The following is a 27,648-nucleotide window of genomic DNA, read 5'->3' as shown; positions in this document are numbered from 1 at the left end:
TTCTTTGTTTATTCTTTACAGTTTATTCTTAAACAGTTTTTTACATTTGTAATTAACTTATTCAACTTGTAAGAAACAACGGGATGTACGATTCTAATGCCTCGTGTTTATAAATAATATATTAATTATATAATAACATATTTAAAATTATACATGTGAGCAATACGACCATAATGTGGTAACATTAATATTAACTTCTAAACTAGACTATTTTTGTTATATAAATTATTTAAATGTGAATGCAATTACTATTGTAACAATATTTACTTATTTCCGGAATAAAATTTAAAAGAATAAATTGTGAGTATTTACAATAGATATTCATGAAAAACGCTAGTTTTCGAAAATTAAAGTTTACAACTAATCTTTAAATTTATTACTACACAAATTCCACTAAAACGTCTCCTCTCTCTGTCCTCACAAAAGAATTCCTACATAATGTTTTGCTAAATTTTGCGAAAATTATACATGGAATTATAAAAAATCAATAATGTCATCATGTGCGCATATATGTATGTATGTATGTGTGTATATATGTATATATATGAGTATTATCTTTTTTTACTTTTTCATAGTTTTGAAACATAACTCGACCATAAATACCTCTTTCATAAAGTAAAAAGTATGATAATTTTAGATTAAATATAATTAATATAATATATTTAGATTATAGATCACAAATATTTAAAAAAAGAGTTAGACATTTATTAATAAAAACAATTTACTTGTGTATTCAGTTTTGGATCCAGTTTATTATCTTTCAACGTTTCATATTTGCAAAAAAAGTTACCACGCGTCTATTTTTAATACAATTAAGTATTCAACAAAAAAATCATCCATCTCTACGTTACATCTTGATATTATAAGGAGCGAACGTGTAAAAATTCTATAAAAAAAATGATTTAATTTTATTGCGTAAATATATAAGCGACTTGGTCAACGTCACGTGGGTATGAATTGAACCAAATTGATCCTATGACGGAAAGCGATTTTGTATGGCGTTTTTTCAATCGAAGTGTCCCTGGAAACTTTCGAATATTGAGACCGCATTCGAAACGAAGGGAATTTAATGGCGGTTGAAGAGCCCCCACCCTGACCTCGTATGCAGAGACAGCCAAGGTGTCAACAGGCGAGGCTGAACAGAGTTTACACGATAATTCTTGTCTGTTTGTATTTGCACATTTATTTTACTGCTTATCGGTTTGTCATAACAATATCTGAGTCACGATAATCGGGATACATATTTTGAAAATAACTGGCGTTCAGAGAATGCAACTATTCAAAGTATAGCACGGTGCAGATTTTTCTGACGTGTATGTGTGTGTATGTACATAATGTTTTGATTCAATCGCAGCTGAAGTTCTATCGTATCTATTTAGTTAAAGAATGTTATTCTTGATTTTGATTCAATTGATAAAAATTATAGTGTTTTGTTGTCTTGTTACTTGTTACAAATTTTAGACTAGAGTATTTATGAATCAATATTTGTTTTAACTTTTTTTTATTTAATAAGCGTGTAAAGTTCTAGTCACGATATGTTTGACGCTTGCATGATTATTGTACAACGTGACTGTGATACGGTATACTTGAACACTGTGATGTGATTTAAGACTGTTTTTATAATACAGAACTAACAATACTGGCTAATAAATGTTTGTATAAACAACTATAATAAAAAAGTTTTATTGCGTACCATTGATAATAATTTAATTTAATTCTTTTCATTCAATTCTTAATTTTATATTTAATTTATTAATAAACTAAAATACATGTATATATTATTGCTTTTCTATATTTATTATATGATATAGTGATGGTTTCAAGATAAAACATGTATATAGATTTACATGAGCATATAATTGTTTTTGTTCTAATAATTAATCATGCAAAATTATCTATCTGATAATAATAATAATTATTATTTTCTTATTATATAGAAAAAGAACATTATATTTCATAAATAAAAACTATGTTATATGCTATTAATAATTGAAATAACGAAAAGCATGTTCTTTCAGATATGACTCTTTATATGAGCTTTTTACAACCGACTTACTTAAAAAACAGACCAATGAACGTGGATGATGAGTTTTACTTTATCAAGAAGCAGTGAGGCGAATATACTGTAATGGGGTGGGTCTTGTCCACCACGCTATGGATTACAATATGGAGTTGCCTGTTGCGGGGCTTCGAATTAGCTCCACAGACATCTCCAAAACAAATTCCATGTGATAAAACTAGGAAAGTTTTTACTGATTCTTGGGGGATCATTAGTGATGGACCTTTGGGCTCAAATTATACTCAAGATTCGCATTGTGAATGGCTTATAAAAGGTAAAAAATTTAATATGATATTTATAAGAATATTTCTTTATTGTTTTTCTTATAATTGTTTGCAGCAAATAACAGCCGTCAGTTTATCACTTTAAGTTTTCGTACCATGGGAACAGAATGTAGTTATGATTATGTTTTTGTTTATGATGGAGATTCTTTTCGATCTCCACTCCTAGGTAGTTTCAGTGGAAAAACAGAACCACAACAAGTGACATCATCATCTGGTTATGTATGTAAATTTAAAGTCTTTCATATTTTATAATTATTAAAAATATAGTAACTTTATTTTCTTTTTTATAGATGTTAATACTCTTATACAGTGATACAAATTATGTTTTGGATGGCTTCCATGCAGAATTTTCAGTTACAAATTGTTCAAATAATTGTACAAATCATGGGAAATGTATTGATAATACTTGCTTTTGTGAAAATGATTGGGGTGGCAGAGATTGCTCCAGAGCTCTTTGTCCAAATAATTGTAGTTATAATGGAGAGTGTGGTTTAAAACGATGTGACTGTCAAAATGGATACTCAGGACAATCTTGTTCATTACACAGAACTCATCCTGAGGGCAACAAGTTTGTTACTAAATATATTATCATATTAAATATAACACTATTAGTTAGCATTTACTAATTACTAAATATGATAAATAGATGGCACTGGCTTTCTCATTCAGAAGGTGGATTAAGACCACGAGCAGCACATACTGCAATTTATATAAAAGAAACTGATTCTCTTTATGTGTTTGGTGGCTATGATTTGAATTATATACTCAGTAATTTGGAAGTGTATCGATTTAGCGCAAGTCAATGGGAAGACGAGTATGGTAATGAACTAGGTAAACAAAAAGTACTAAATATACTTATTATAATTACAAATATTTGGATATATGCTGTATTATAAAATTATTTACCATGTATGTTTAAAACAGAAGGCATCTCATCTGCAGAATATTTGGATCCTATGCTTCTTGCTACTGAATTAAAACGGACAGATGCAGATGAAAAAGAATTATATGGTCTTCGTAAATCGTCCCTTATGTGGAAAGTACTTTCTAGCATTAAAGACAATAATACTTTTAGTTCACGTAATCTTGGAAATGCAGAAAATGGACATGACTGGTCAAAATTTAGAAGTGCAGACCATAAAAATCGCGAAGAAAAAATTCATGAAGGCAGAAATAGTGAAACAAGTAAAAGTACAGTTAGGATAGAAAGAAATGATGACCTTAGGAGAAAACATTCTAGACGTCCTAGACCTCGATATGCGCAGACTACAAGGTAAAAAATAAGATACACAATATAATTACTGAATATTAATATAATGTTAATTCGCAGTTAATGGTATTTTTTCTATTTACTTACTGTTACATTAGACATCGTAGAAATCTTGAGAACCTAAATCCCTATCAAAAATTTCATATAAAAAGTGGTGTATTAAATTGGGAAGAACAAAGTGCAGAAGATTCTATTAGAGACAACATTTATGCCCAAGAATCTAAGGCAAAAAATGAGTCTACTAAATCACCAATTGATAAATTACCCACACCAAGCCCGCGATATGGTCACGCAGCTTGTAGATATGACGGTCAGTCGTACACCTATTCAAAATATGAAAAGAAGAATTAACACAATTATAGTATGATTTACAAATTATATAATTGGTAGGTGGTTTTGTTATATATGGGGGGAAAGTACAAGATGGTTCTTTATCTAATGAACTGTGGCATTACAATGTTAACACACGCACCTGGACATTACGAGCAAAAGATTCTCCATTTTATCCACCGCAATTAACAAGGCATACTCTTACTTTAGCAAATAATTACATTTATCTTTTTGGTGGTAGTACAGTTGATGGTGAATTTTCGTCGAGTTTGTATAAGATTGAATTGAATTTATGTAAGTTTATTGAACAAAGCATATTTATTATTTATAATTATTACTATATTGTTGTTGTTGTTATTATTATTATTATTATTATTATTATATTATCATTATTATTATTTTATTATACAAAAAAGGAAAGAAAAATATTTTGTATTAAATTTGTTTCAATTCTAGCTGATCCCACAGCAACCACGGAAAGATGGAAAGAAGTACACCCCCGAGGTGGTAAAGAATTAGATGTACGTGTAGTTGCACATTCCACTGTGTATCATCATGCTACTAATTCTTTATTAGTTTATGGAGGAGTAGTAGCCAGTGTAGCACGATTCAGTAAATTATCAGATAGAATGTTTGTATTTCAACTTGACAGAAAAGTTTGGTCTGAAATTCATTATCCGAGAGCACACTTGAGAGATACTTATGTTCCAAGAGAACGGGCATTTCATACTTGTAATATTATAGGTAATTATATGTCTTTATTGTAATTGTTAGTAAATAAATCACAAAGCACATATTAAATTCTATTAAATACATATTAAATACATATTAAATTCTATTAAACATTTTTTCAGGGAATTATCTAGTTGTATTTGGCGGATATTCTCATAGACACAATAAAGAAGAAATTTGTTATGATAATCAGATGTATCTTTATCACTTAGGCTGTCATGCTTGGGTAAGCCATGATGTACTAGGTTTAAATGACAAAGGTAAATGAAAACTTCAATAGTTAAAATAAAAATCAAGCAAAATCTTAATTGTTTTCATTTTAGAACTTTTATTATAATACTCTAGATTCTCGTTATCCAAAACAACAGGGAGTATTTGCACATGCAGCAGATGTGCGGAATGGAAATACATTGCTATTAGTCGGTGGTTATCATGGAAACGTAAATGCAGATTTGCTTGCATATACATTACCGCCAATGCTTGCACCAGGAGATGAAGATAATATAGAACCTGAGCAAATTTGTTCAAGGCATAAAAGTTTGATGGAATGCACAGCTAATCCAGAATGTGGTTGGTGCTCAGCAGACGAGGTATCTTCCTAATGTAGAAAACGTAACTACTATTTTTTATGTAATGAATATTTAATATCAAAAATGTTTGATTTATTTTAGATATGTTATGGCAGAACTATTGGTAGTAACTGTACAACAAATCTTCAAACGACGCGTTGTCTAGGAGTTTGTCCTGCACTTGGAGATTGTCATTCTTGTTTAATACATGGCCAACCTGGTGGAGGATGGGGTACAACTGCACGTGGAAAAAAATCTGTGTCGAATAAGCTAAATCGCGGAACTTGTACATGGTGTGTTCAGAACGCACGTTGTCATCATAAAGATGATAATTATGGTGTTTGTGGTCTTCGAGACGATACACCGTCACAAATACCTGGATGGTGGGGTCCGAAAGGCACAGAAATTATAAAAGTTGAAGAATGTCGAGAAATGGATAAAAGGCCTGGATTGACATTTTTAAAATATAAACCCCCAGTAAACTTTAGTCAGCCTGACTCTGTAACAATAGTTAATGCCACTACGGTAGATTTTAATGTTCCATCTATGCAAGGAGCAAAAACAGAATCAGCACTTGGAGGAGAAATGATTGCTAGATTAATTGGCTTTCTCAGACCACCTCAATCTTTTTGGGATAGCACAGTGGAGCATTTGAAAATTTGTGTCAGTTATAATAGTGCAACTTTACATGTATCAAGAAGCGATGATCCTCAGGAATTGGTAAATTGCACATCTATTTTTTATTTAATTTAACAATTTAAATTGCTTTATAGTATGTTAATGTAGAGTATAAATTCTTTCATTAAATTTGTTTAGGAATTAGTTGCAAATTTAACTGCTGAGACATCGCAATGTATTCCAACAAAATGGCCAGATGGACATCAAATGATGTTGTTGCCAGGAAGATATTTATTAGATTTCGAATCGAAAAGAATGGTTACTACAAGTTATGCATATGCTAGTAAAATGGAAATTACTCACAACAAAAAAACAGAGAATCCAAAAGTATTTACATTTGAATATCTCGAGCCATTTCAAAACGGTTCTTGTCATCAATATAAAAATTGCCTTCACTGTTTAACTGATTCTTCGTGCGGCTGGTGTGATATCATCAATAAATGTCTCTCACGTTCAATTAACGAAACGGAAAGTTGTGTAGCTGATGTAGAGTGGGACGAAGATGGGAATCCTATTCGCGAGTGGCATTATTTAACTATCACTCCTTCAGCTTGTGCTAATTGTTCTAATTATATTTCATGTGAATCTTGTGTTGGTAGTAATTTATGTGAATGGTGGACAGAGGAAGCTCGTTGTGCAAGAATAGGTAGACTGCCTAATGCAGTTATTAGTTTTGATCAATGTCCAATTCCTTGTAGACAACGTTCAAATTGTACACAATGTTTAGATGAGCGCGGAAGATGCGTCTGGTGTGAGGCCACGCAGGAATGTTTTTCTTTTTCGGTATATACATCTGAATATCAATTTGGTTTGTGTCGAGAATGGATGGATCAAGCTGGTTTAATGGGAGTAACATCAAGGTCTGGATCATCTTTAACAGGCAATGATCAATGCAAAAGCTGTAGTCGGCACACAAACTGTTCGAACTGTTTACACTCATTAAGTTGTGGGTGGTGTTACAGTTTAGAAAACCCTATTATAGGAGCATGTGTACAAGGAGATTTTAATCAGCCGCACGTCAATTGTAGTTTAGTCATCAATGAATATCAAAATACTACTTTGGAAACAGATGAATCAGGTTGGGCATACGCTCAATGTCCAGACGTCGACGAATGTGATTTGGGTTTGCATGATTGTCATCCCAATGCAGTATGCACAAATACTCATGGTAGTTTTAGCTGTCAGTGTAAAAGAGGTTTCAATGGAGATGGCAAAGAAAACTGTACTAAGACTTGTTATGAGAAATGTGTAAATGGTTACTGTAGTGAAGCACCTGACTATAAATGTGAATGTAACCTTGGCTGGACAGGGCCAGATTGTAGAACAAATTGTGGTTGCTATAATCATTCCACTTGCTTACAAGGACCAGGCATTTGTGATAAGTGTCAAGATTGGACTAATGGTACATATTGTGAAAAATGTAAAGCAGGCAGTTATGGTAATGCTACGACACCTCTTGGATGCAGAAAGTGTAATTGCAATGAACATGGAGACAAAGATTTAGGCATCTGTGATCGGCAAACTGGTGTATGCTTCTGCCGTGATAATACACAAGGAGATATGTGTCAACGTTGTAAAAAAGGCTATTACGGTGATCCAAGAGATGGCGGAATGTGTTACTATGGTTGTATGTCTCGAGGTATGCTTGGAGGAGAAGGAAACGGCAAACAAGGTCTTGGCAGCAGACACTCACAGTTATCATTATGGGAAAGTCACCTTGGAGATTCTCCAACAAGAGAGTGTCTTTGGATAGTAAGTCCAAAAACAGATCTTTCATCAGACAACATGCTCTCAGGAACTCAAAGTGTCATACAATTTACTATACATGATGATATTAATGTTAGTTGCCAAGAAAATAGTGTTTATGTATATGATGGACTTCCTCAATTTGTTTCATCATCGACTAGTCATCAGAGTCAACTTTTAGGTGTTTACTGTACAGAAAGTACAGATTATCCTGTTACTGTAGAAGCTAAGTCTGGATTTCTTACTGTTCATTATAAACAATTGGACGAAGTAGAAGGTTTCAATGCAAGTTATTTGATAATGACATGTAATGACTGCCCTGGAAATCGAGAATGCCGTAATGGTAATTGTTTATGTAAAGCTGGTTTTGTAGGAATCAGCTGTGATATCGAAATATGCCCTAATAATTGCACTTCATCTAAGAAACAAGGAATTTGCGATAAAGGTTACGGGCGTTGCGTTTGTACACCTGGTTATGGAGGACGTGATTGCTCAGTTAAGATTAAAGAACATCAGTTAATTTTTACTGAGCTATTTAACTCCGAATACTTAGCCGATCATTTAGACCACCTGAGAAAAACTTTACCGCGATTTGGTCATACGTTGGTTGCTGACAGAAGGGGTAGTTTATGGATGTTTGGGGGATACTCTCTTAGTCATGGTCCTTTAAATGATATTAGACTTTTTGATACTAAAAATAATACATGGATGCCTATTACAGTAGAATCTACTTCAGAGGCAACAATGCCTCAAGGTAGATATTTCCATGCAACTGAAATAGTCCATAGTAGGCAACAAATATATGTCTATGGTGGTTTGTCAATGAAACAAGAAGATATTCAAGGATTATCGAATAACACTTTAAGCGACTTTTGGAAATTTAGTTTGCAAAATCAGAGGTGGATGCAAATTATACAGGATGAATTTAAGAGAGAACCACCACTTTTGGCGGGACATACGTTAACTTTGCGTAGAAATGGAGAATCAGAAAGTCTAATATTAATTGGAGGATTTAGTCCTAAGTATGGTTACCTCGATACAGTATGGGAATTTAATTTAGAAACCGAAGCTTGGGATACAATAAATACAATTGGAAATGGACCATTAGGAGTATATGGTCATTCAACTGTATACCATAGCAAGTCAGATAGTTTTTACATTTTTGGTGGATACACTTATGCGATAAATCGAACATTTATTTCTAATAAATTATATGCATTGAATTATAAAACTCGCACGTGGTCTGTACTTCCGCCATTTGATGATGATCTTACTGATGGAAGTAGTTTGGTAAGTAAATATTTCATCAATTATTATTTAGTTTTTTCTTTTTAATAAAAATAACATTTTATTACAGCCACAAGCTAGATTTCTTCATTCTGCTGTCACTACTGATGAATATATGGTAATATTTGGTGGTCGTCAAAATCCACATAATACTTCTGATTCATTAATTGCTTATAAATATTCATGTAATTTATGGATTCGTTTAATAACAAAAGACATGGAAGTTATTGGAAGTCCACCACCACCAGCATATGCTCATGCAATGACTCATGCTGATCCAGAATCTAATGCTGTATATGTAGTTGGTGGTTTTGATGGTGGAATTAAAAGTCATGTCACACTTATAAGCATACCAGAAGATCTGTGTAATCTTTGGACAGACAAAATCACTTGCAGAAAATATTTTGGATGTTCCTTTTGTTCTGTTATCACAATTAGTGGAAAAAATGCTTCATTTTGTTTCTCTAATGAAGTATCAATTAATAAAGATGACAGGTAAATTTTTATATTTCGGTGAACATATTTATAAGTGATTTCAACTATATGACAAAAATATCCGTTTTAGATGTGATATTAACGTTACACAAGCTCAACGATCAAATGGAATTTTTTGTAATTCAGAATGGATGGTCAGTAGAAAATGTCAAAATTTTAAAACTTGCACAGAATGTTTAGCAGAATGGCCATATTATCAAAATGACGAGCCAGTATGCAAATGGTGTACAAACTGTCCAAATGGAAAGTGCATACCGTCCGAAAAAGATTGCGATGAATTAAATAAATGCAATATTAGACAAATATCGGTAACAGATGTAAATCAATGTGGAGAGCGACAATGTCCAGCAAGTGACTGTGAGAAATGTAATAGCCTTGAAGGTTGCGTGTGGACAAGACAGGTCTTAAAAACATGTGAGTCTTAAAAAAAATATCAAAAAGTGCAAAGCGCTTAATAGTTTTTATTCTTAATAATTTTTCAAAACATTTATAGCGGAATTAGGACTTGCAGTAACGGGAGAACCCGTATACGATTGGAATTGTGTACCAGATGACATTTTTGAACGATCAAGTATTAAAATGGGAAGTACGCAATGTGAAAAACGATGCGCTGATCATAAAGACTGTAGAAGTTGTCTAAAAGGCACGGGGGCCGAAGGTGGTTGGCGGGAATGTAGATGGTCGACGCAGCTTAATGAAGTAAATATATTAGTTTGAGAAACTGGAACTAATTATCTGAAATCTTACAATCAATTAACAAATCGTAGTGTATTTCTCCGTCATATCAACCTCTATATTGTGCTGGCGGTGTATGTGGACTAGTATTACGTAGTTCCGATATGGATCATTGTCCTGAACCATGTTCAGTTTTTAAACAATGCAGTACATGTTTGAAACACTCGCATTGTGGGTGGTGTTCTCTGGATTCAGCTAATATAACTGGACAAGGAATATGTACAGAAGGCTCTCTTGAAGCACCAGCAGACCATCCAGCTGGTGGAACATGTGGAATGTTATACGATCAACAATTTCCTCAAACTGAACCACGTAAGCAAATATAATATGTAGTATTTAATGTTTAGTAATTCGTTTGAAAAATTACAGCATTCATACCACTCCTATATTATTTAGAGTCTTTGGGAATCCTAGATAATGTTACAATGCTAATCCCGAATGTAATATCAAAACCAGTATTTTCTTGGCACTATGTAAGATGTCCACCAGAAAATGAATGTACGAACGGACACCATACGTGCTCTCCAAAAAGTGAAAAATGTTTCGATTTAGAGGAAGGGTTCGAATGCATGTGTGGCGACGGATATAAAACTGAAACGTAATTTTTGTTTCTTTTTTCATTAATTTTATTGCATAGATAATTTATTAATTATTTTATATTTATTTCAGCCCATCATCATTTAATGAATTTGGGAGGTAAGGTTTAAGTATGAATTTTGAATTATTTGTTTATATATCTTATATTTATAACATTTTTATTATAAATATACATAATTTATTCTTTTTTTTTCTTTTTAGAAAAATTTGTGTTCCGATGTGTACGCAAGGTTGCGTTAGAGGAACGTGTATAGAACCAAATGTTTGTCGTTGTGACTTTGGTTATGTAGGTGCCAATTGTTCAATTCAGTGCCAGTGTAATGGTCACAGCAATTGCGCCGGCCCAGATAGATTAGATGTTTGCTTAGAGTGCCATAATAACACTATGGGACCACAATGTGACAAATGTTTGCCTTTGTTTGTTGGAAATCCAGCAGACAATGGACAATGTGTTCCATGTCTTGAGTATTGCAATGGGCATACTCGAATATGTATTAATGAAAGCATGACTGTACCGGTAATTTATTCTTCATACTGAAACTGCAACTATATATAAAAATAAGAATAAATATCGACGTTTTTAGAAACGAAAATATCATTTTTCTATAGGATCCAAATTCAATTGATAAGATGTCTATAGAATTATTAAAAAAGCAATTAGTTGAAGGCCCTGTAGCTAAAGCAAAATGCGTAAATTGTGGAAATAATACGAAAGGTGACAAATGTGGGGAATGTATGACTGGTTATTTCAGAGGAACAGAAGATCTTCGGGACGTATGTCGACCGTTAGTATTATTATATGAACTTTGTTACTCGTATTCTATTACACTAGATGTACTTACAATTCTATGTATTATGTAAAAAATATATTTTTCTAGTTGTGAATGTCATGGACACGGATTCACTTGTGATCCTGTAACTGGAGAAAAGTGTAATTGTGGTAATAATACAGAAAGTGATCCAACTTGTACCAGTGGACCTATGAAAGGTACAAACACTGGTGGCTCACCATGCTGGATGGTGCAATGCAGTAAATGTAAAGAAAATTATGCTGGTACACCAACTATGGGTCATCAGTGTTATAAAACTGTAACAGTTGACAACAAGATGTGTTTTGATTCTAAATTAATAGGTAGGTTATTTAATAGGTTTATGCCATAGTTTCATCATCATATTATTTTATTATTATTTTATTTTAAAAATATTCTAATATAAAAATTCTATCACATTTTCTAAATCTGTCTGCTATGTGCATTTGTTATATTATTATATTATATACTTTAATTAAATATTATTTTTTTTAAATTGCAACATATTATTATATCAGGAGGATCTTATGGTTCGTATTTCTTCATTGATGAATTATATACTTCCTTTTATTAATCTTCACTAATCACTAATCACTAATCAGTAATCTTCCTTTCACTAATTACAGATGAATGTAAAATGAAACCCAAACCATTGAATCCCGGTCAAACGGTATTTTATATGGTACAACCACGTTTTATGAATGTCGATATTAGAGTCATGGTGGATGTAACTCAAGGGGCTTTAGACCTATTTCTTAGTCCTCGGGATGATTCTTTCGTTGTTACATTAAATTCATCAACTGGATATCAAGATGTATGGGTTTAAAATACTTCTTTTATTTATAAGGCATTAAATATTAGATATCTTCTAATCAGAAATTACCTATAGGTCGAATTGGATAGCAGATTTATATGGCGTAAGGATCCACATAATACATGGTTAGATAAACAAACTCGTAGCCAAATGAAAATTGTCGAATTCCATCCTCATAATACATTTTCATTTGCTATGAACGGCACTACTACCGAACCAACTTGGAATATCGGTCCTCAGTATATTGTGATGGAACGCTATGCAAACGGTTTGGCTACGTTTTTAACAATCGAGAATAGAAACACGTTCTTGGTTGTTAGAAACCTTACGAATCGGTTGGTCTTAACATTACCACAGGACAAACATGAACTTCACGAAACGAAATTTCATATTGCATTAAGGGCAATTGATCCTGTACATCCGGAAATCAGTGGTCGAGCTGCTTACGGGATGATCTTCTTTCGACAGGATCAACTTCACATCGATTTGTTCGTCTTTTTTTCTGTGTTTTTCTCTTGTTTTTTCTTATTTTTAGCTGGTTGCGTAGTCGCGTGGAAAGCGAAACAGGCGGCGGATGTTCGAAGAGCGCGGAGAAGGCATGTTGTCGAGATGTTGCATATGGCTAAAAGACCATTCGCATCGGCTACCATCATTTATGACCGAGATGGTAACGATTGTAATGCAAGCTCGCCTCAACGGAAAAGCAGACGTAATAAATTAGTTAGCTTTCACAGTGACGTTAGACCGGTAGCAGTTGAGCCTACTGACGATGGAGTAGCTGCTGTAGCTACTGTTTTCATTAGATTGCCTGGTGGTCGACAAGCTCCTGTTGAATTAGCTCTTGGCAGCTCATTAATACTGTTAACTAGAGTTTATCCAGTTAACAGTAGAGTGTTCCTAAGACGTAGAAACAGTCACGCGTTGAACTGAGCTTCTTTCTGTAAACATTTATTTTCATCTGTTCGTTATTTTCATTTTTAAGTCTGCTTATGCTCTCGAAACCTATAGCAAAAGAAATATGTAGCGATCATGTTTATTCTTTATCTTTATCGATCGTTTGATCTCATCTTTTTAATCATTAACCTATTTGTGGTATTTGGTACGCGATCATATAAATTAAAAATCTTTCTACGAAAAGCATTTATATTTTTTGAACTTGTGTAAATCGAATCGACGATTTCACTTGTTGAACTTTAATAACGATGTTTGTCTTTCGTCATCATTGACATTGTTCAATGTCCGCCAGTAATATGAAATTTTAGTCTAATGGTTGTATTATAGTTCTAAAGAAGTTATAGGGGTATTTAAACTAAATGATAATATATATACACATACACACCTACATATATATTGTCATACCATTCCATGACGAGACTGTATGTTTGTATATAAAGATCTGTAATTATATATTAATTCGTAATTTATACAATTTTGTAGAAGCATTTTATGTAACGGGACATGATTTTGTGTCTTGAAACATTCGCAGCTACCTTCTGAGGAAAGTGGATGATTTTATCGGTGTTTTATGAAATTTTGCATTACCATCTAATCGAAATATACATATGAAAGGAAATATAAAAAAGGCAGCTATAGGTATTATTCTACCTATTAAAATCTTGTTTGTATTCTAATATCTAGAATAAAATTGCCGAAAAATTTAATAAATATGAGATTCTCAATGATAATGTGCAAATCTAAGTGAGTGACTAAGACAACTGATGTTGTTATTATTATGAATGAATTATTAAAATATTAGGTATCGAACAAATTGTAAAGCTTGAAATGATATAATATTTCACCATAAACGCTTTTGAGATTATATGCAGTGCAACAAAAATACGATAGTAATATGTCAACTGGCACTGCTATTTTCTGACAGTTAATAAACAGGGTGATCTTCAAATATGATGCGTATTTTAGTAAAAGAGATATAGCAAGGTAATAAATTAAATGTTAAGTAAACATATCAATTAATTTAGCATAGACTAAATGAAAAAATTTTGAATTTGTAAAAATCATTCATAAACTGATCATATGCTCCGGATATGTCGACCACCTTATTTTTCCATGGATCTTTTTAAATTACTGTTTTTACGTTTAAAATCAGTGAACTTTCATGTGACTAATTTTAATTAATTCTATGATCTTGCTATATCTATTTCACTATAAGTGCACATGTTCATGTGTTTGTATGCTATATTAAAAAGTATGTTAGGGCTGCGATCGAAAATGAATTGTATCCGCATAATTAAAAAAACGATCAGTATTAGAAGAAGTTGATTAGAAAGAAGCTCGATAATGCGTGCATCGAAAAGGTTCCTATGCCAAAAAAAACTGATGAGGAATAATATGAGTGTCATAGCATAATGACATATTATTTATGACAAGAAACAATAGATATGTAAAAGATTTTAATTAGAGAATGTTGTAAATATGAGAGATGCACATTGCAAATGTTAATTATCGATACCATATAATATCATTTGTAAAAATATTAATAGTACGATATCGTCAATAGTGATTTGAATTTGGCGAAACTGAAAGCAAAACGCGTCCTTTATCAAAAATGATAAACCAAGGTTACGTATTAATCAAAATATAAAAGTAAAACATAGGATGTTGATGTAATGATATTAATAATGCATACTCTTAGGATAATTATAATAAGCAAATTAATTGAGAAAGTGAGCGATGTAGTGACATAAGTAGGTGTAAATATCACGAGGCGTTTTATGCTAAACTGTTATGCAGTATCAAACGAGTTTAATATATTCTGTACAGATTGTTTCTCAGGATAGTTGTTACATGATTTGAATAATTCCCACTGTATTTGTAGAAAAAGTTTTCAAAACTAAAAGATTTATATATTATTCAACTCAATTTTTTTAACGCAATTTATTTTTTATCAGCGATATAATTAATATGTGTAGTAATATTTGAGTAAAACTATCGTATTTATTCTTAATAAATAATATAGGATTAGTAATATTTTCTAAAAGTACAGTGTGAAATTTTCAAACTACTTTTGGGAGCATTCTAATTATGTCATCAATACGTTGTAAGAATGCACGGTTGTTCCTTGATTATAGGAACGATGATACACTGAGTAATTGATAAGTGTGCATATGACAATGCAGCACATCCTGTCTATTGAATCTCCGAATTTATTTTTATTTTTTTTCTCGTTTCATAAGTCTCGTCATCACGTATCACGTCTTTTTTGTTGCTATATTTCTCTGTATTTCTTTCTCTTATCTTACTAGCATATCATTTTCATGTTTCATTTTCATCATGGTGTACAATTTTATTCGTTTATCTTCATGCGACCAACTATCCTAATATTCATCGCGAGATTTGCGCGACAGCCTGTAAGCATATGTATAAGAATAATACAAACTAACATGTATGTACATTTATATAGATTTACGTGAATAGAGATATATTATATATATATATACATACTATATATACACAGTAAATGTATAATTTCTCGGTTGTACAGATCTGAGCGTTATCTCCAAAATGTTCTATTTTATATATGTATAATTATTACATTGCATTCAATGTAAGCGATATCTTCCAATGCCGGCATTGTATCATCGCGTAAACAAAAAAAAAATGTTTGTAACATTATGAGATACCATCGTTTATAAAAGTAATAATGAAAAGGTTGTGAAGTCCGGGTGCCGACATCCCTACAAGGATTCGCCAGCTTCGTGGATTTATTTGTACTGTGGGGAGGAATCTGAGGTTGTGCTAATGAAGATTAATGAGTTGTATTGAGAAAGCTTTAATAAACGTGTGTAAAATTGGGTTTCATCCGATGAGTTCTCATCCCATCAAAAGTATAATACGCAGGTGTACATTCTGTTACTATAGTAACTATACACCAACAAATTCCCGGACTTCAAGGTTGCTCTAAGCATGCGATCGAATTTGTATATGTATAGAATGTTGTTCGATGTTACGTGCATGGTAATTTTACGTGAAGCCGCAAACGTTTTTACACGTACATTCAGACAGGGGTTAAGGTGACAGATACGTATAAAATGAGATTTAAAATATCTGCACAAAATCGTAATGGTCATAAGCGTTTGGTAACTTGTGTAGCATGGAGCTCGACGGAAGAGATTTATTCATGCGGGTATGATTTTGTATTTACGAGAAAAAATATAAATAATCTAAGTGATTACCTTTTCAGAGAGGATCATTTATTAATAGCGTGGCATTTGGAAGGTGGAACCGCACATTCTAGCATTGTTACGGAATTTCCTAATGATTTTTATCCGACCGACATGCAATGGCATCCGCGACCAAATTATGCAGCGCTAATTACTAAAAAACAGTCGTTAGATGTTCTGTTAATTACTACAGCCGACGGTATTTGTTTTTATACTTAAAGATGTAATACTAAAATGTACTATTTTGGTTGTAACTTCATTTTTCAATATTACTAGTTTTGGCTTTGATATCTTTGTTATAGGAAAATATCATTTAGTTAATAAAAATGGACGTATAGAAAAGAGCATAGATGCTCATAAAGGAGCAACGACAGTAGGCAGATGGAGTAGTGATGGCTCCGCACTTTTGACTGGTAATTAAAACATCTTAGATGAGGTAGTTATTGGAGTAATTATTATTTGGTAAATTTCTAATTTATCATAATCCTAGCTGGTGAAGATGGTTTGATAAAAGTATGGTCACGTAGTGGCATGCTTCGCTCTGTTATTGTTAAAGGCATGTTCCCCATACTATCTGCTGCCTGGAGTTCAGATTGTACGACAGTATTATATTCTCAGGGAGCTCACTTAACTTTTCAGTCGCTTAATTCTAATTCCAAACCTCGCAAGGTTAAATAATATTTAACAAATGTATATGATATTTGTACAATTAAAGAAAGAAATAATATTTGAAAAAAAATCTTATTTCAGTTATTGGCTCATGATGGTCTGGTTTTGGTTTTATGTTGGAGTCACACTCATGGATTGATAATTTCTGGTGGTGAAGATTGTAGATATAAGGTGGAATATGAAAAATTTAAAGAAAAATCTAATTATACAAATGAAAGAATCAATGAGAAATTAAATTTTCATTTAAGGTATGGGATCCTAATGGTACTCAGCTATTTTCTAGTAGCATAGGAGATTATCCTATTACATCAGTAAGCTGGAGCTTTTCTGGGGATTACTTTGCTGTTGGATCATTTAACACAATCAAACTTTGTGATAAAACAGGAGTTAGTTCATATTACATATTTTATTATTTATTTATGTACTCTTTTTTACTGATATGCATATACTTTTAGTGGTCTCATTCATTAGAAAAATTAAATTCTGGAAGTATATACAGTATTGCTTGGTCAAGTGATAGCACACAAGTAGCTATGGCTTGTAGTAATGGAACTGTATCAACAGGACATATAATAGACAGGTACAAAAATCATTAAAATAAAATATTATGTAAATATATACATACTTGCGTATTTCATATGAACGGAAAACAGAAGATTGGAATGGAATAATTACGAAGCCACATTGGTCAAAAGAAAAGTAATTGAAGTCAGAAATGTGGGTAATGAAATACGAGAAACATTAGAGATATCGGATCGCGTGGTGCAGCTGGAATTTGGTTTTGATTATTTAGTTGTAATTACACCAGCACAGTGTCATGTTTATTCGGTAGCAAATTGGAATACTCCTGCTATATTCGATTTAAAAAATACTAGTGTATCAGCGGTACTTCTTGCAGAAAAGTAGATATTAATTATTTTATACATTAAAAAAATATTAAGAGGTTAAAAGAAAACGAAATAATTTATAAACGCATTATTTTAAAGGCATTTTTTATTAGTTGAATGGAATAGCGTATCATTGTACAGTTATCAAGGTCGTTTATTAGGAACTCCAAAATGGAAAGGAATAACACAGGAACGACTTTACCCACCTTGCGTATCGCTATGTTCTGATACTTTAGTTATACGATCGCAAAGTAACGAAAAACGTATGATAAAATAAGTTTTTAAATAAAAAAGAGGAAGTAAAAATATATAAAGATTATTACAAAATTTTTTAGTTCTTCATGTATTAGAAGTGGCTTATAATAAACCTATAACAGAAAACCAGACTTACACACATCTTCAAAGTATTACAAGGGTTGCGTTGAATCATGTTGGCGGAATAACTGATCGACAAGTAGCATTAATCGACATAAACAAAGATCTGTTTCTAGTTTCTATACGAATCCCTGGTTTTGGTAGAGTATGTAAAATAGGTACGCAGTGTTAAAAAAAGATTTATTTATACAATTTGCTAGGGATACCTTTATACTTGTTCGTTTTATTTGTTTAGCTGCTATGGCACAAGATATTGCATGGGCGACTGATGCAAATGTTTTAGCAGCGATGTTGGATGCAACATTATCTGTATGGTTGTGTCCTAATTGTGTGCATTATAGCGATCGTAAGATTATACGAAAAACAAGGATCGATAAAGAAAGCAGGTTTTTAACTCTATTGTATAAAATGCGATTCGTTATTTCTCAATAACAATACATGTTTTATTAATGCTTTTAGTGAGTTTGGTAAACAACCAAGTATAGCTAATGTCTATAATGGAATGGTAATGATACGACGTGGTGATGGAGCATTAGTGGCTTCTTCCTTTTATACGTTTTTTATTAGTCTTCATCAACATATACTGAACAAAAGATGGAAAGAAGCACTGTCTCTTTGCCGAATTGCTCAGGTAATTAATATCTATCCTCTTCTTTCGAATAAATCGAAATTTCTTGACACAAAGATTATGAATAGAATGAAGTATTGTGGACTTGCATGGCTGTTATGGCAACTGACAATAAGGAATTAGATGCTGCGGAAGAAGCATATGCAGCAATTTCGCGATACGATAAAGTTAATTATATTCAGTATATAAAGGTAATAATAAAAACATGAGATTAAAATGTCTTCATTTTCTAAATAAGTCGATAATCTTAAATCTTTGAAATTAGAGTCTACCAAATAAAATAAAAAGATTAGCGGAAATGGCGCTTCTGTCGGGAGATCTGTTAACTGCAGAAGGCATACTTTTACAAAACGGATTAACTGAGGAAGCTGTACGAATTAACATTGAAATATATAATTGGAATAGGTACCATTTTTCAAATTTATAAAACAATTTTTCAAAAATATTGCTATTTTTAATGTATTAATTATTGATTTAGAGCATTAGAATTAGCGATTAGACACAGAAAGCAACTGGATGAGGTATTGAACGCAAGAAAAGAATATCTTCGAGTAATCAATAAGAAAGAAACGAACCAAAATTTTCTTGAATATATGGCAAACGTTGCAAAGACGCAAGTAAATTGAATAAATTTATCACATTGCACAATATCGAATATTTTGCACATAGTTTTTATATTTTTACCAAGCAGTGAGACAAAAAATTTTCACCAGGAAGCTACTGAAAAGGTTCCATTTAAGCGAGACGAAATTGAATTACCGGAAGCAGAAATACAAAAAAACGAAACAATGAAGCAAGAAATGGATACTTGAAAGCGTAACAGTATCTTTCTTTATACAAATTACTTATTAAAATATATAAAAATAAAGTACAAAGCACCTGTGTTTCCAAATTTTTCAGTTAAACAAAATTTTTAATCATTGATGAGATAAATGTCACGATGATTTGTTTAACTTTTGGAATCTAGTATACAAATATTTTACATAAATGAGAATTTACATTTAAATACTATACAGTATAAGTCACTTTTTTATGTAATTATATTACATAATTATATGTATTATAAAACTACAAATTTTAAAAATATAGAGATCATAAAAATGAGCAAGACGGTGAATAAAAATAAAAATATAAGTTTCCGTGAATACCACGTTGTTTCTTTTGTAACAGGTCTGTATCGTGTTGCTAAAGCGGACTGAAATTAAAAATATATGTTTTTTTCAATTTAAAGAACATTCGGGTATTATATCTTCCTTATATAATGCACTTCATCTTACCCATCCACCGTTAGCTTGTATCCATGCTGCAAGGTCTTCTTCTAATACATCCGTCATACCTCAAATCAAAAATGTTTTTAAGCGTAAGGAGATCAAGATTAAAGGAATAGCATTTCAACTTTAAAATAACTACCTCTCTGTATAGCAGGTAAATACTCAGGTTTACCCTGACGTACGCAATCTACGGCAATACCACCAGCAACCGCGTAAAGGGCTATCACTTTGCTCCAAGTCATTTCTCCATTCCTGATCATTTCCCTGGAGATATCGGCAATGGCCTCGCTGGCAGACTGTTCTGATGAGAAACTACCACAACCGATTTGTCGTGCAACACGATTGAACAAATTTGGATGCATCTTTTCCAGTTCAGCTCCAACTGATACTAATTCTGGATAAACTTCGCCAACGACTGCACCTCCAGGAAGCAACATGGCGCTTCTCATTCTTTTCAGACCCAGCTTTCGGTGAAAAATTCCAGATCGTTTTAAACGATTTCGGATGTATTGAGCACATAACGACGATCCCTACACATATACATTAATTAATTAAATTGTCATTGTGCTACTAATTAATCTGTTAACTGCGGAAGAAGATTTAATTTATCACTTGGATTCCCAATCCATATTAATAATATATTACTAATTATATATTATATATTATTAATTAATTATATATTATATAACTTTATATATATTGTTATATATTATATAACTAATTTTATATTATATATTATACTATATTACTAATTTAACTTACATTAAGAGATTAATGTTATTAATGAGATAGTGATACGTAAGTAAATACCTGTGATACTGTGAGCTCGATCGAAGCTGAAACCGTTCTCCATCGAATCGTATGAGAAATCTTTCTGGAAACAACGTCGCTGACATTACTGAATCTTCTTCGTGCTGAATCGACGACGTGAAAAGGCGAAGCTTCTTGATTGTTAGGAAGCGGAAAAGCGCCTAAATTCGAGTGGAGAGATAAAGCGAGACTGTGCCTACGATACGGTTGCCCTGTGTTCCCACTATTATCCTCCAAGCCACGTAAAGATCCGACGAGCCCAGACATTGAAGAATCCTCCGTGGAGAGTTCCTGCCATTCAGGCTTTTCAGGCTTAAAGAATTTTAATGATCGTTAAAAAAACTTGACATCTTATCTCGTAGGATAGGTTGTTCTCTTTTTTCCTTTTATGGAAGAAAGAATTAAACATTCAGCCTCTTGGTAATTTCTAATTTATACTATTTTCCAATTGTAAACCACATCTATTTGGACCAAATTTCTATATGATTTCATATTTAATAATTACATATTGATTTTCTTAGGGGTATAGAGAAAAGTAAAAATTCTAATAAGATACGTAATAAGACTTCTGAATGGTAATGTGCAACAGCTACTTGCTCTGACGATAATTTAATTTTACAGAAACCTCTTCCTGGTCGTCACAAAGACACGGCAAAGTCCATCGATGAATATCTTCAGTTTCTGTATGATGATCTTGAGACACCGAGATGCATTTTTTGTCTTTACCACTACAAAATGCCATAGTACATTTACGCCAGGTATCGTAACACAATTATTATTCCACCGGCGAGTACAGTTGTTGTTATCTGGCAGCCTTATTTAGCGCAGCTATTTGACATGCTGCGCAGCGCTTTGTGTGCCGCGCCGCTAAGATACACTTTCATTGTGTGCATATTATATACTCATTTTTATTCGATCATTTGCCTCCTTAACTAGCGCGGAATTAGGCACGATGTGTGTCATTTCTAAATTAGCGCGATATCCGCTCGTCTAACTGCAAAATCATGGTCGTCCAATCGTTGGTCAGCCTAATTAAAATAGCGAGCTAATTAAGGTATTCGTTTGGCCTCATGTTTAAGGTCATCTTTCAATTATAACACAATCGAGTATTGTACGCGATGATAACATTATGTGGATATTAATACCAGTTCTGAGAAGTTATTCTTTAGTAGATTTAGTAGTGGATTTTAGTAGATTTTTAGTAGATTTTAGATATTTGAACAAATCAACCGTTCGATTAATAGACTTGATAATTAAAGATTGACAGATTTTTGCAACGGTCTTAGTGACTTTATAATTATAAGTTAACCGATAAAAGAATCATTTTATTTGTATAGTAATAGGTCATAGGTAATATGTGAAAAACTAATTGCGTATTGTCTGTGCTGGTCTCGTCTGGGTGCTCGTTAATTATCAATTATCAACTATGTCCAGCCGGCCGATTATCTTTTGAGAGCCTACGTAACATTATGTTTAGCAATTTCGTTGCACTTGTTTGCGCAACTTGTAATTTAACGTAGCTTTGAAACTTTATGAAACTTATGAACTAATATTACTATTTCTTCAAATTCCATATTACTGCAACTCGTATTATATTTAGACACCGCATGAAATTAAGTATTATTTAGTTTCCTTTTTCTTATCTAGGGAAAGTATACATTGAATAAATAGCAACAACAATATTTGTTTTAATATATTAGAAAACAGTCAACTATGTATTAGAAACAAATGTTTCCGAAAATTAATTCAAGTCACTGTGTATATTTTAATAATGTCTATTGGAATATATCACTTCGGTTCATATAGACCCTACAAGAACTGCAGGATTATGCATGTATCGAAGCGGAGAGTTGAAAGAATTTCCTTTTTAATTTATTTGATTTTCGCATCAGCAATGAATGAACTGAATGAATTTACCATTGGCAGGACCTCCTCCTCCTCCTGGACCCGCAATTGAAAGTCTGGTCTCATTGTAATTAACGCTCGACTGCCTCATTACTCACTGTCATCTAACACGTTCCACATACACATTATATGCGTAATATGTTTTTGAATTATCGCTTATCAACGGTGTAGCTGACCGGTTGATTATCGTTGGAGGAGAATGCGCGACGGCTTGTTAAATCGTTTGTTTTATCAATTTTCAAGGCTTATTTCCGTGTCGCGATGGTATCCGCTAATTAAGCCAGTTTTGTATTTTTATATGACGGATCCCTTAGCTTTTTTTGAAAACCATCGAACTCGTAAGTTATTGTTTGGAATGGTCAAGGTGAATGAATAACGTAAAATAAACAATGTCGAACATGTGTCTAATGACTAGACTGCGGATATTTATTAATTTGTAATTAAGTAAATTGATTGTAAAAACTGTACATTCTAGTCACCCAATTGAGATTAAATCCTTTTAATTAGCCGATCATTCTCGTTAGAGATGGTGAAATAGGGTGTTTAATTAGGCGAAAGCTAAATTGAATTAACTGGTTAATTGAAGCATCGAGTTGCTTAAGATAGCAATTAGTTAGGTCATAGAAACACACTTGAAGGATAGCAGAACAGAAAAAAGATTAATTTAACATCGTTTTTACAGTTTCTTTAATTATTTCATATGACATAGTCATAATTAATTGCCAATTATTTATCGCGGGAATCGTTAATTATGATAAGAACTGAATTTATGTCAAAAGATGGAAAAATTGAAAAAAAGAATAGATTCTGAAGTAAATTTTTTAGCAAAGTATACGAAAATAGCTAAAATATATTTTGATGCAATTCTAATTACATGAAAGACTAGTGGAAAAGAAGTTTTATCGATATTTCCAGTTTTAAGCGAGAAAGTCATCAGAAATTATCTCTATAAAAAATTGAGCGTATGAGTAACAAAAGTACACAGCCAGATGTTAATTATATAACGTAAAAAACGTTTATCGTGTTTGAAAAGTTTTACGTGGAAACGACACGTATGGATGACATGAACGTGACCGAAATTGTGAAACATTTGCAAGAAATTTTTGCGTCACCTGCGATTAGATTTTAGGCTAATTTTCTTGCTACTCATAAAAGTATATACGTAAATATTTATATTTTCTATCACGTATATTATCATTGCAATTTGAACGTCGATGATAAGATAATATACAGGGTAATGGAACAACAAGTGAATTACTTACAGTAACCTTGTACAAAAAAATGTTCAAATTCAAAAATTTAACTTTGGCAAAATTCGACTCGAAAATAAAAAAGTTCATTAACGTTTGCCAATTGGAATAAATTTTCGAGTCAGCTGATGTTTAAGATGATTAAATCATTAACATTATTGATAAAATTATTACGAAGTAATTGTAAATATTCCAAAGATTTGCAAACGATTAACTTCGTTAACATAGTGAAAGAAATTTATATCATGTGATTCACGCGAATTAATTATCTTAAGCATCGCCTAACTGAAAAGTTTACTCTATTCGACGTTAATAAACATTTTACACGGTAAGCTTATTGAAATTCAATTAGAAACAAATTGAGTGTAATTGGTGAATGGACAACTGCGGCAGACAATCAAACCACAGCAAGTCAATAAATTTTTCAGTGCAGTTAAAGGCAACGTAAATGTAAGAACGACGATGAAGAGTATAAATCACGAATCGGGAGAAGGCGAGTTCCTTGTGATTCTTTATGCCGAGAAAGTACGATTCTGAGTGGCGATATATGCTGAACGATTCGAATTCTTTGAACCTTTTTGTCGTGAACATATCTTGTATTTTGAGCACGTAGACCACCGGTGTCATTCGCAAAATACGAATGGCAACCATTGCTAAAAAGAAAGGCTGCAAACGTACTTACTGATAACACTGGATTTCGACAAAAAAAAAAAAAAAATAAAGAAAAGGCAGTACAAATTTTCAAAGAAGACACAATATTTTAAACTTTGGAAAAAGAAAGGATATAAGAGATTTAGGTATGACTGAATTTTTTCAAGAAATAGATACATTTTTAATACATTTTAAAATAGATACAGTTATAAAGATTTATAATAAGTGATTAGAATTTCCCCTAAAAACAGATTGATAAATCCTGGTATTTTATTAATTTAAAAAATTATGATTTTTCCTGGCTCTGTAAATTTCTTCTATCTTAGTTACGTGATGCATCGTGCACATGTGTACAAGTCATTCCTATTAGATCAAGTAAATCATTAAAAATAGCGCCGTCCGTATATATTAGCATCATATTATCGCTAAACGAGAGTAATTTCTTGAAAGAGAAAGAAGGCAGCTAATTTCTTCAAACATTAAAATTAACTGAATTAATCGAAGCTATTACACATATACACTACGATACAAAAGATAAAATATCACAATTCAAAGATATACATATTATCAGTATTACAGATCAATATATTGAGCAATATTACATGAATATGGTTAGAATTGTTTTTAAATCAACTGTAGCGTTACATAAACATAACTAACATATTGAAACGTATCTTTTCACTTGTTTTAATAGATGTCTTCCATCCTTAAGTTATTAACAATACACCGTATTTAGAAAATAGATTGTTTCCTGCATAAATTTACATAATTTATCATGTCGTCGATTAAGTTTACCGGTAAATTTCATGGGTGACGTAAGAGTAGAGAAAAGAAAAAAAAGAGGAAGTGTGGAATTGAAAGGGCGACGTGTAACTAACAGTACGAAAATATAGGTCGAGACGACATCGAATAAAAGATGCGGGCTACATGTTCTTCAGGTAACGGCTGTACCCCCCTCCTTTTATAAATTTCCCAAAAACTGAAGCCAGTTTTGTAATACAAAAAATAATCTCTTTATTGTCGCTTGCAATAACTAACAAACGATGCTTTTCAATTTTTTTGTAAATATAAAATAAAGTATTTGATATACTTGACATTTGGTGTAACTTTTGAAAAATTAAAAGCATTACACTTTAGTTAAAAACTCACTTTTCGTAATTCTTACGAAATATATTTCGAAGAAACGATTTCTTCATGAGAGAGATATATCGTTACATTGTCGTTATTGGCTAACATACAATTTTATTTATTTATTTTTATTGACAATTAATTATTTGCAAGTGTTTCAACAAGAAGCTATATATATCGTTACCTTGAATGTTAACGAAGTACAGAGATTTATCGCTATTTTTCTTGACGGTTGTTCGTACGATTACAGTTCACGTGTGAAATCGGTTCCAAACACTTTCGTAGTTTGTACATTTAATCACTACTTTATCGAACACACTATATTAAAAGCTTACGCTGTCTATGACAGACAATTCATATTTTTCCCTTTTTTAGAATTCGTGAATCTATCTACGTCAATTAGATTGTTGTACAATTTAAAAAGAAGCTATAGATGATCGAAGGATACGGGGAACGCGCGACGCACCGTCGAAATTGTAGAGAACACAGCGCGAACAATACTGGTGACTTTTCAACTACACATGATGTAGCTTGAAGATGTTGCGTGAACGCCGTACAAGTGTTATCCCTACTTACATCGCTGTACAACGGTTGAGTCACTGTACGAAAAACATTTCTGAGAAAATTTGAGATTAATTTGCAATTAATGGATACACGTTGATCAAATGATCTTGAAATATTTAATAATTTTTTCAAGTTGCTTTTTTTAATTAAGATAGTAATAACACTGTAATGAATGAAAATTTAGACTCACATTTTCTGATCGTGATAGTGCTTGAAAAATATAAGGATGTACTATTAATATTAACCTTACTAGGCCCGGTCAAATGACCGGTTTCAAAATTTAATTTAAAATTGTATATTCATTGTTATTTCTTTTGTTCATCTAACTTTATGTAAATTCTTACATTACCTGATTAATCAGTTTCTCAATTTTTGTTAGTATAATAATTTACATGAAATTGGATGAACAAAAGATATAACAATGAATGTACACTTTTAAATTAAATTTTAAAATCGGTCATTTGACCGGATATGGTAAGGTTAATGTTAAATTATGAATATGATAAAAATTTTTATATTAAAATAGTTTAATGACTAATTTTAAAAATTAATAATTTTCTATATCTTCTCATCAAAGAATTTTTAATATAAAGATTTAAATATGTTGAAAATTTAGTAAAATATTTCTAAAGAATATTTAAATAGATGCTTTGGAAAGTGTTAACAATGGAAACCATTAAACTTTCATTGCATACGTTAATTTTGAACGATTACTTATAAAAATATTAGTTTGTAATAACCATTTTCAATTTTAAAATAGCGCACTGTTTATATGACATTACTTTTAAAAGAATTATTTCAGCTACTATAAATTTTCCAAAGTGCAATTGATTTTATGTTTTATTTTTGATTGTCAAAGTTCCGAAAATTTTGTTAAATTATCACGTATTATTAAAATTCATAGTCCAAAATTATACTAATTTT

General features: G+C 32.0%; 3 protein-coding genes across 9 annotated transcripts; 2 read left to right on the top strand and 1 right to left on the bottom strand.

The window, feature by feature from the left end:
* The first annotated feature begins 795 nt into the window (after positions 1-795).
* Positions 796-13,335, top strand: LOC117210621 (multiple epidermal growth factor-like domains protein 8). 2 transcript variants are annotated; one of them, XM_033453800.1, is made up of 25 exons: positions 796-1,652; positions 2,019-2,333; positions 2,399-2,562; positions 2,634-2,911; positions 2,990-3,174; positions 3,268-3,616; positions 3,712-3,923; positions 4,004-4,237; positions 4,400-4,687; positions 4,798-4,935; positions 5,021-5,265; positions 5,347-5,964; positions 6,061-8,958; positions 9,026-9,450; positions 9,521-9,864; positions 9,944-10,149; positions 10,218-10,497; positions 10,582-10,783; positions 10,855-10,881; positions 10,984-11,299; positions 11,392-11,567; positions 11,661-11,914; positions 12,110-12,121; positions 12,218-12,405; positions 12,481-13,335. In XM_033453800.1, exons 2-25 carry the CDS (start codon positions 2,129-2,131, stop codon positions 13,333-13,335), a joined length of 9,099 nt encoding a protein of 3,032 aa, XP_033309691.1. In that variant the 5' UTR covers positions 796-1,652; positions 2,019-2,128. The 2 variants fall into 2 exon arrangements, with proteins under 2 accessions (XP_033309691.1, XP_033309692.1); XM_033453801.1 differs by lacking the exons at positions 796-1,652; positions 2,019-2,333; positions 2,399-2,562; positions 2,634-2,911; positions 2,990-3,174 and having other exon boundaries at positions 3,511-3,616; positions 3,674-3,923.
* On the top strand, positions 13,332-20,196 carry LOC117210624 (intraflagellar transport protein 80 homolog). 4 transcript variants are annotated; one of them, XM_033453815.1, is made up of 16 exons: positions 13,332-16,549; positions 16,607-16,785; positions 16,889-16,999; positions 17,077-17,255; positions 17,337-17,426; positions 17,504-17,641; positions 17,711-17,835; positions 17,909-18,157; positions 18,242-18,405; positions 18,478-18,675; positions 18,753-18,903; positions 18,977-19,148; positions 19,214-19,336; positions 19,411-19,550; positions 19,624-19,762; positions 19,859-20,196. In XM_033453815.1, exons 1-16 carry the CDS (start codon positions 16,455-16,457, stop codon positions 19,955-19,957), a joined length of 2,352 nt encoding a protein of 783 aa, XP_033309706.1. In that variant the 5' UTR covers positions 13,332-16,454; the 3' UTR covers positions 19,958-20,196. The 4 variants fall into 4 exon arrangements, with proteins under 4 accessions (XP_033309706.1, XP_033309705.1, XP_033309708.1 ...); XM_033453814.1 differs by having other exon boundaries at positions 13,332-16,785; XM_033453817.1 differs by having other exon boundaries at positions 13,332-16,785; positions 19,837-20,196.
* LOC117210628 (bcl-2-related ovarian killer protein-like) lies at positions 20,167-27,230 on the bottom strand. Of its 3 annotated transcripts, none has more exons than XM_033453828.1 (5): positions 26,345-27,230; positions 21,227-21,538; positions 20,556-20,946; positions 20,423-20,481; positions 20,167-20,340 (listed from the first exon to the last, which is right to left on the bottom strand). In XM_033453828.1, the coding sequence occupies exons 2-5, from the start codon at positions 21,491-21,493 to the stop codon at positions 20,206-20,208; spliced, it is 852 nt and encodes a 283-aa protein (XP_033309719.1). In that variant the 5' UTR covers positions 21,494-21,538; positions 26,345-27,230; the 3' UTR covers positions 20,167-20,205. The 3 variants fall into 3 exon arrangements, with proteins under 3 accessions (XP_033309719.1, XP_033309718.1, XP_033309717.1); XM_033453827.1 differs by lacking the exon at positions 26,345-27,230 and adding an exon at positions 23,144-23,391; XM_033453826.1 differs by lacking the exon at positions 26,345-27,230 and adding an exon at positions 21,852-22,388.
* Positions 27,231-27,648: the final 418 nt, after the last annotated feature.

Source organism: Bombus bifarius, unplaced genomic scaffold, assembly GCF_011952205.1.
Source record: "Bombus bifarius isolate JDL3187 unplaced genomic scaffold, Bbif_JDL3187 scf7180000008208, whole genome shotgun sequence".
NCBI classification, from domain to species: Eukaryota; Metazoa; Arthropoda; class Insecta; order Hymenoptera; family Apidae; genus Bombus; species Bombus bifarius.
Note: the sequence above shows the minus strand (reverse complement) of the source record. Positions and strands in the feature narration are given on the sequence as shown.

Excerpts from the sequence above, each read along its gene's own strand:
- LOC117210621 (XM_033453800.1), top strand. The coding sequence starts at position 2,129 with ATGGGGTGGGTCTTGTCCACCACGCTATGGATTACAATATGGAGTTGC. Across the intron at positions 8,959-9,025 it reads TTACTGATGGAAGTAGTTTG|CCACAAGCTAGATTTCTTCA; the intron begins GTAAGTAAATAT and ends ATTTTATTACAG. Across the intron at positions 9,451-9,520 it reads TCAATTAATAAAGATGACAG|ATGTGATATTAACGTTACAC; the intron begins GTAAATTTTTAT and ends TATCCGTTTTAG.
- LOC117210624 (XM_033453814.1), top strand. The coding sequence starts at position 16,455 with ATGAGATTTAAAATATCTGCACAAAATCGTAATGGTCATAAGCGTTTG. Across the intron at positions 17,836-17,908 it reads ACAGGACATATAATAGACAG|AAGATTGGAATGGAATAATT; the intron begins GTACAAAAATCA and ends AACGGAAAACAG. Across the intron at positions 19,551-19,623 it reads GAAATATATAATTGGAATAG|AGCATTAGAATTAGCGATTA; the intron begins GTACCATTTTTC and ends TTATTGATTTAG.
- LOC117210628 (XM_033453826.1), bottom strand. The coding sequence starts at position 21,968 with ATGGCATTTTGTAGTGGTAAAGACAAAAAATGCATCTCGGTGTCTCAA. Across the intron at positions 20,947-21,226 it reads TCGAGCTCACAGTATCACAG|GGATCGTCGTTATGTGCTCA; the intron begins GTATTTACTTAC and ends GTATATGTGTAG. Across the intron at positions 20,341-20,422 it reads TACAAGCTAACGGTGGATGG|TCCGCTTTAGCAACACGATA; the intron begins GTAAGATGAAGT and ends TTTTAATTTCAG.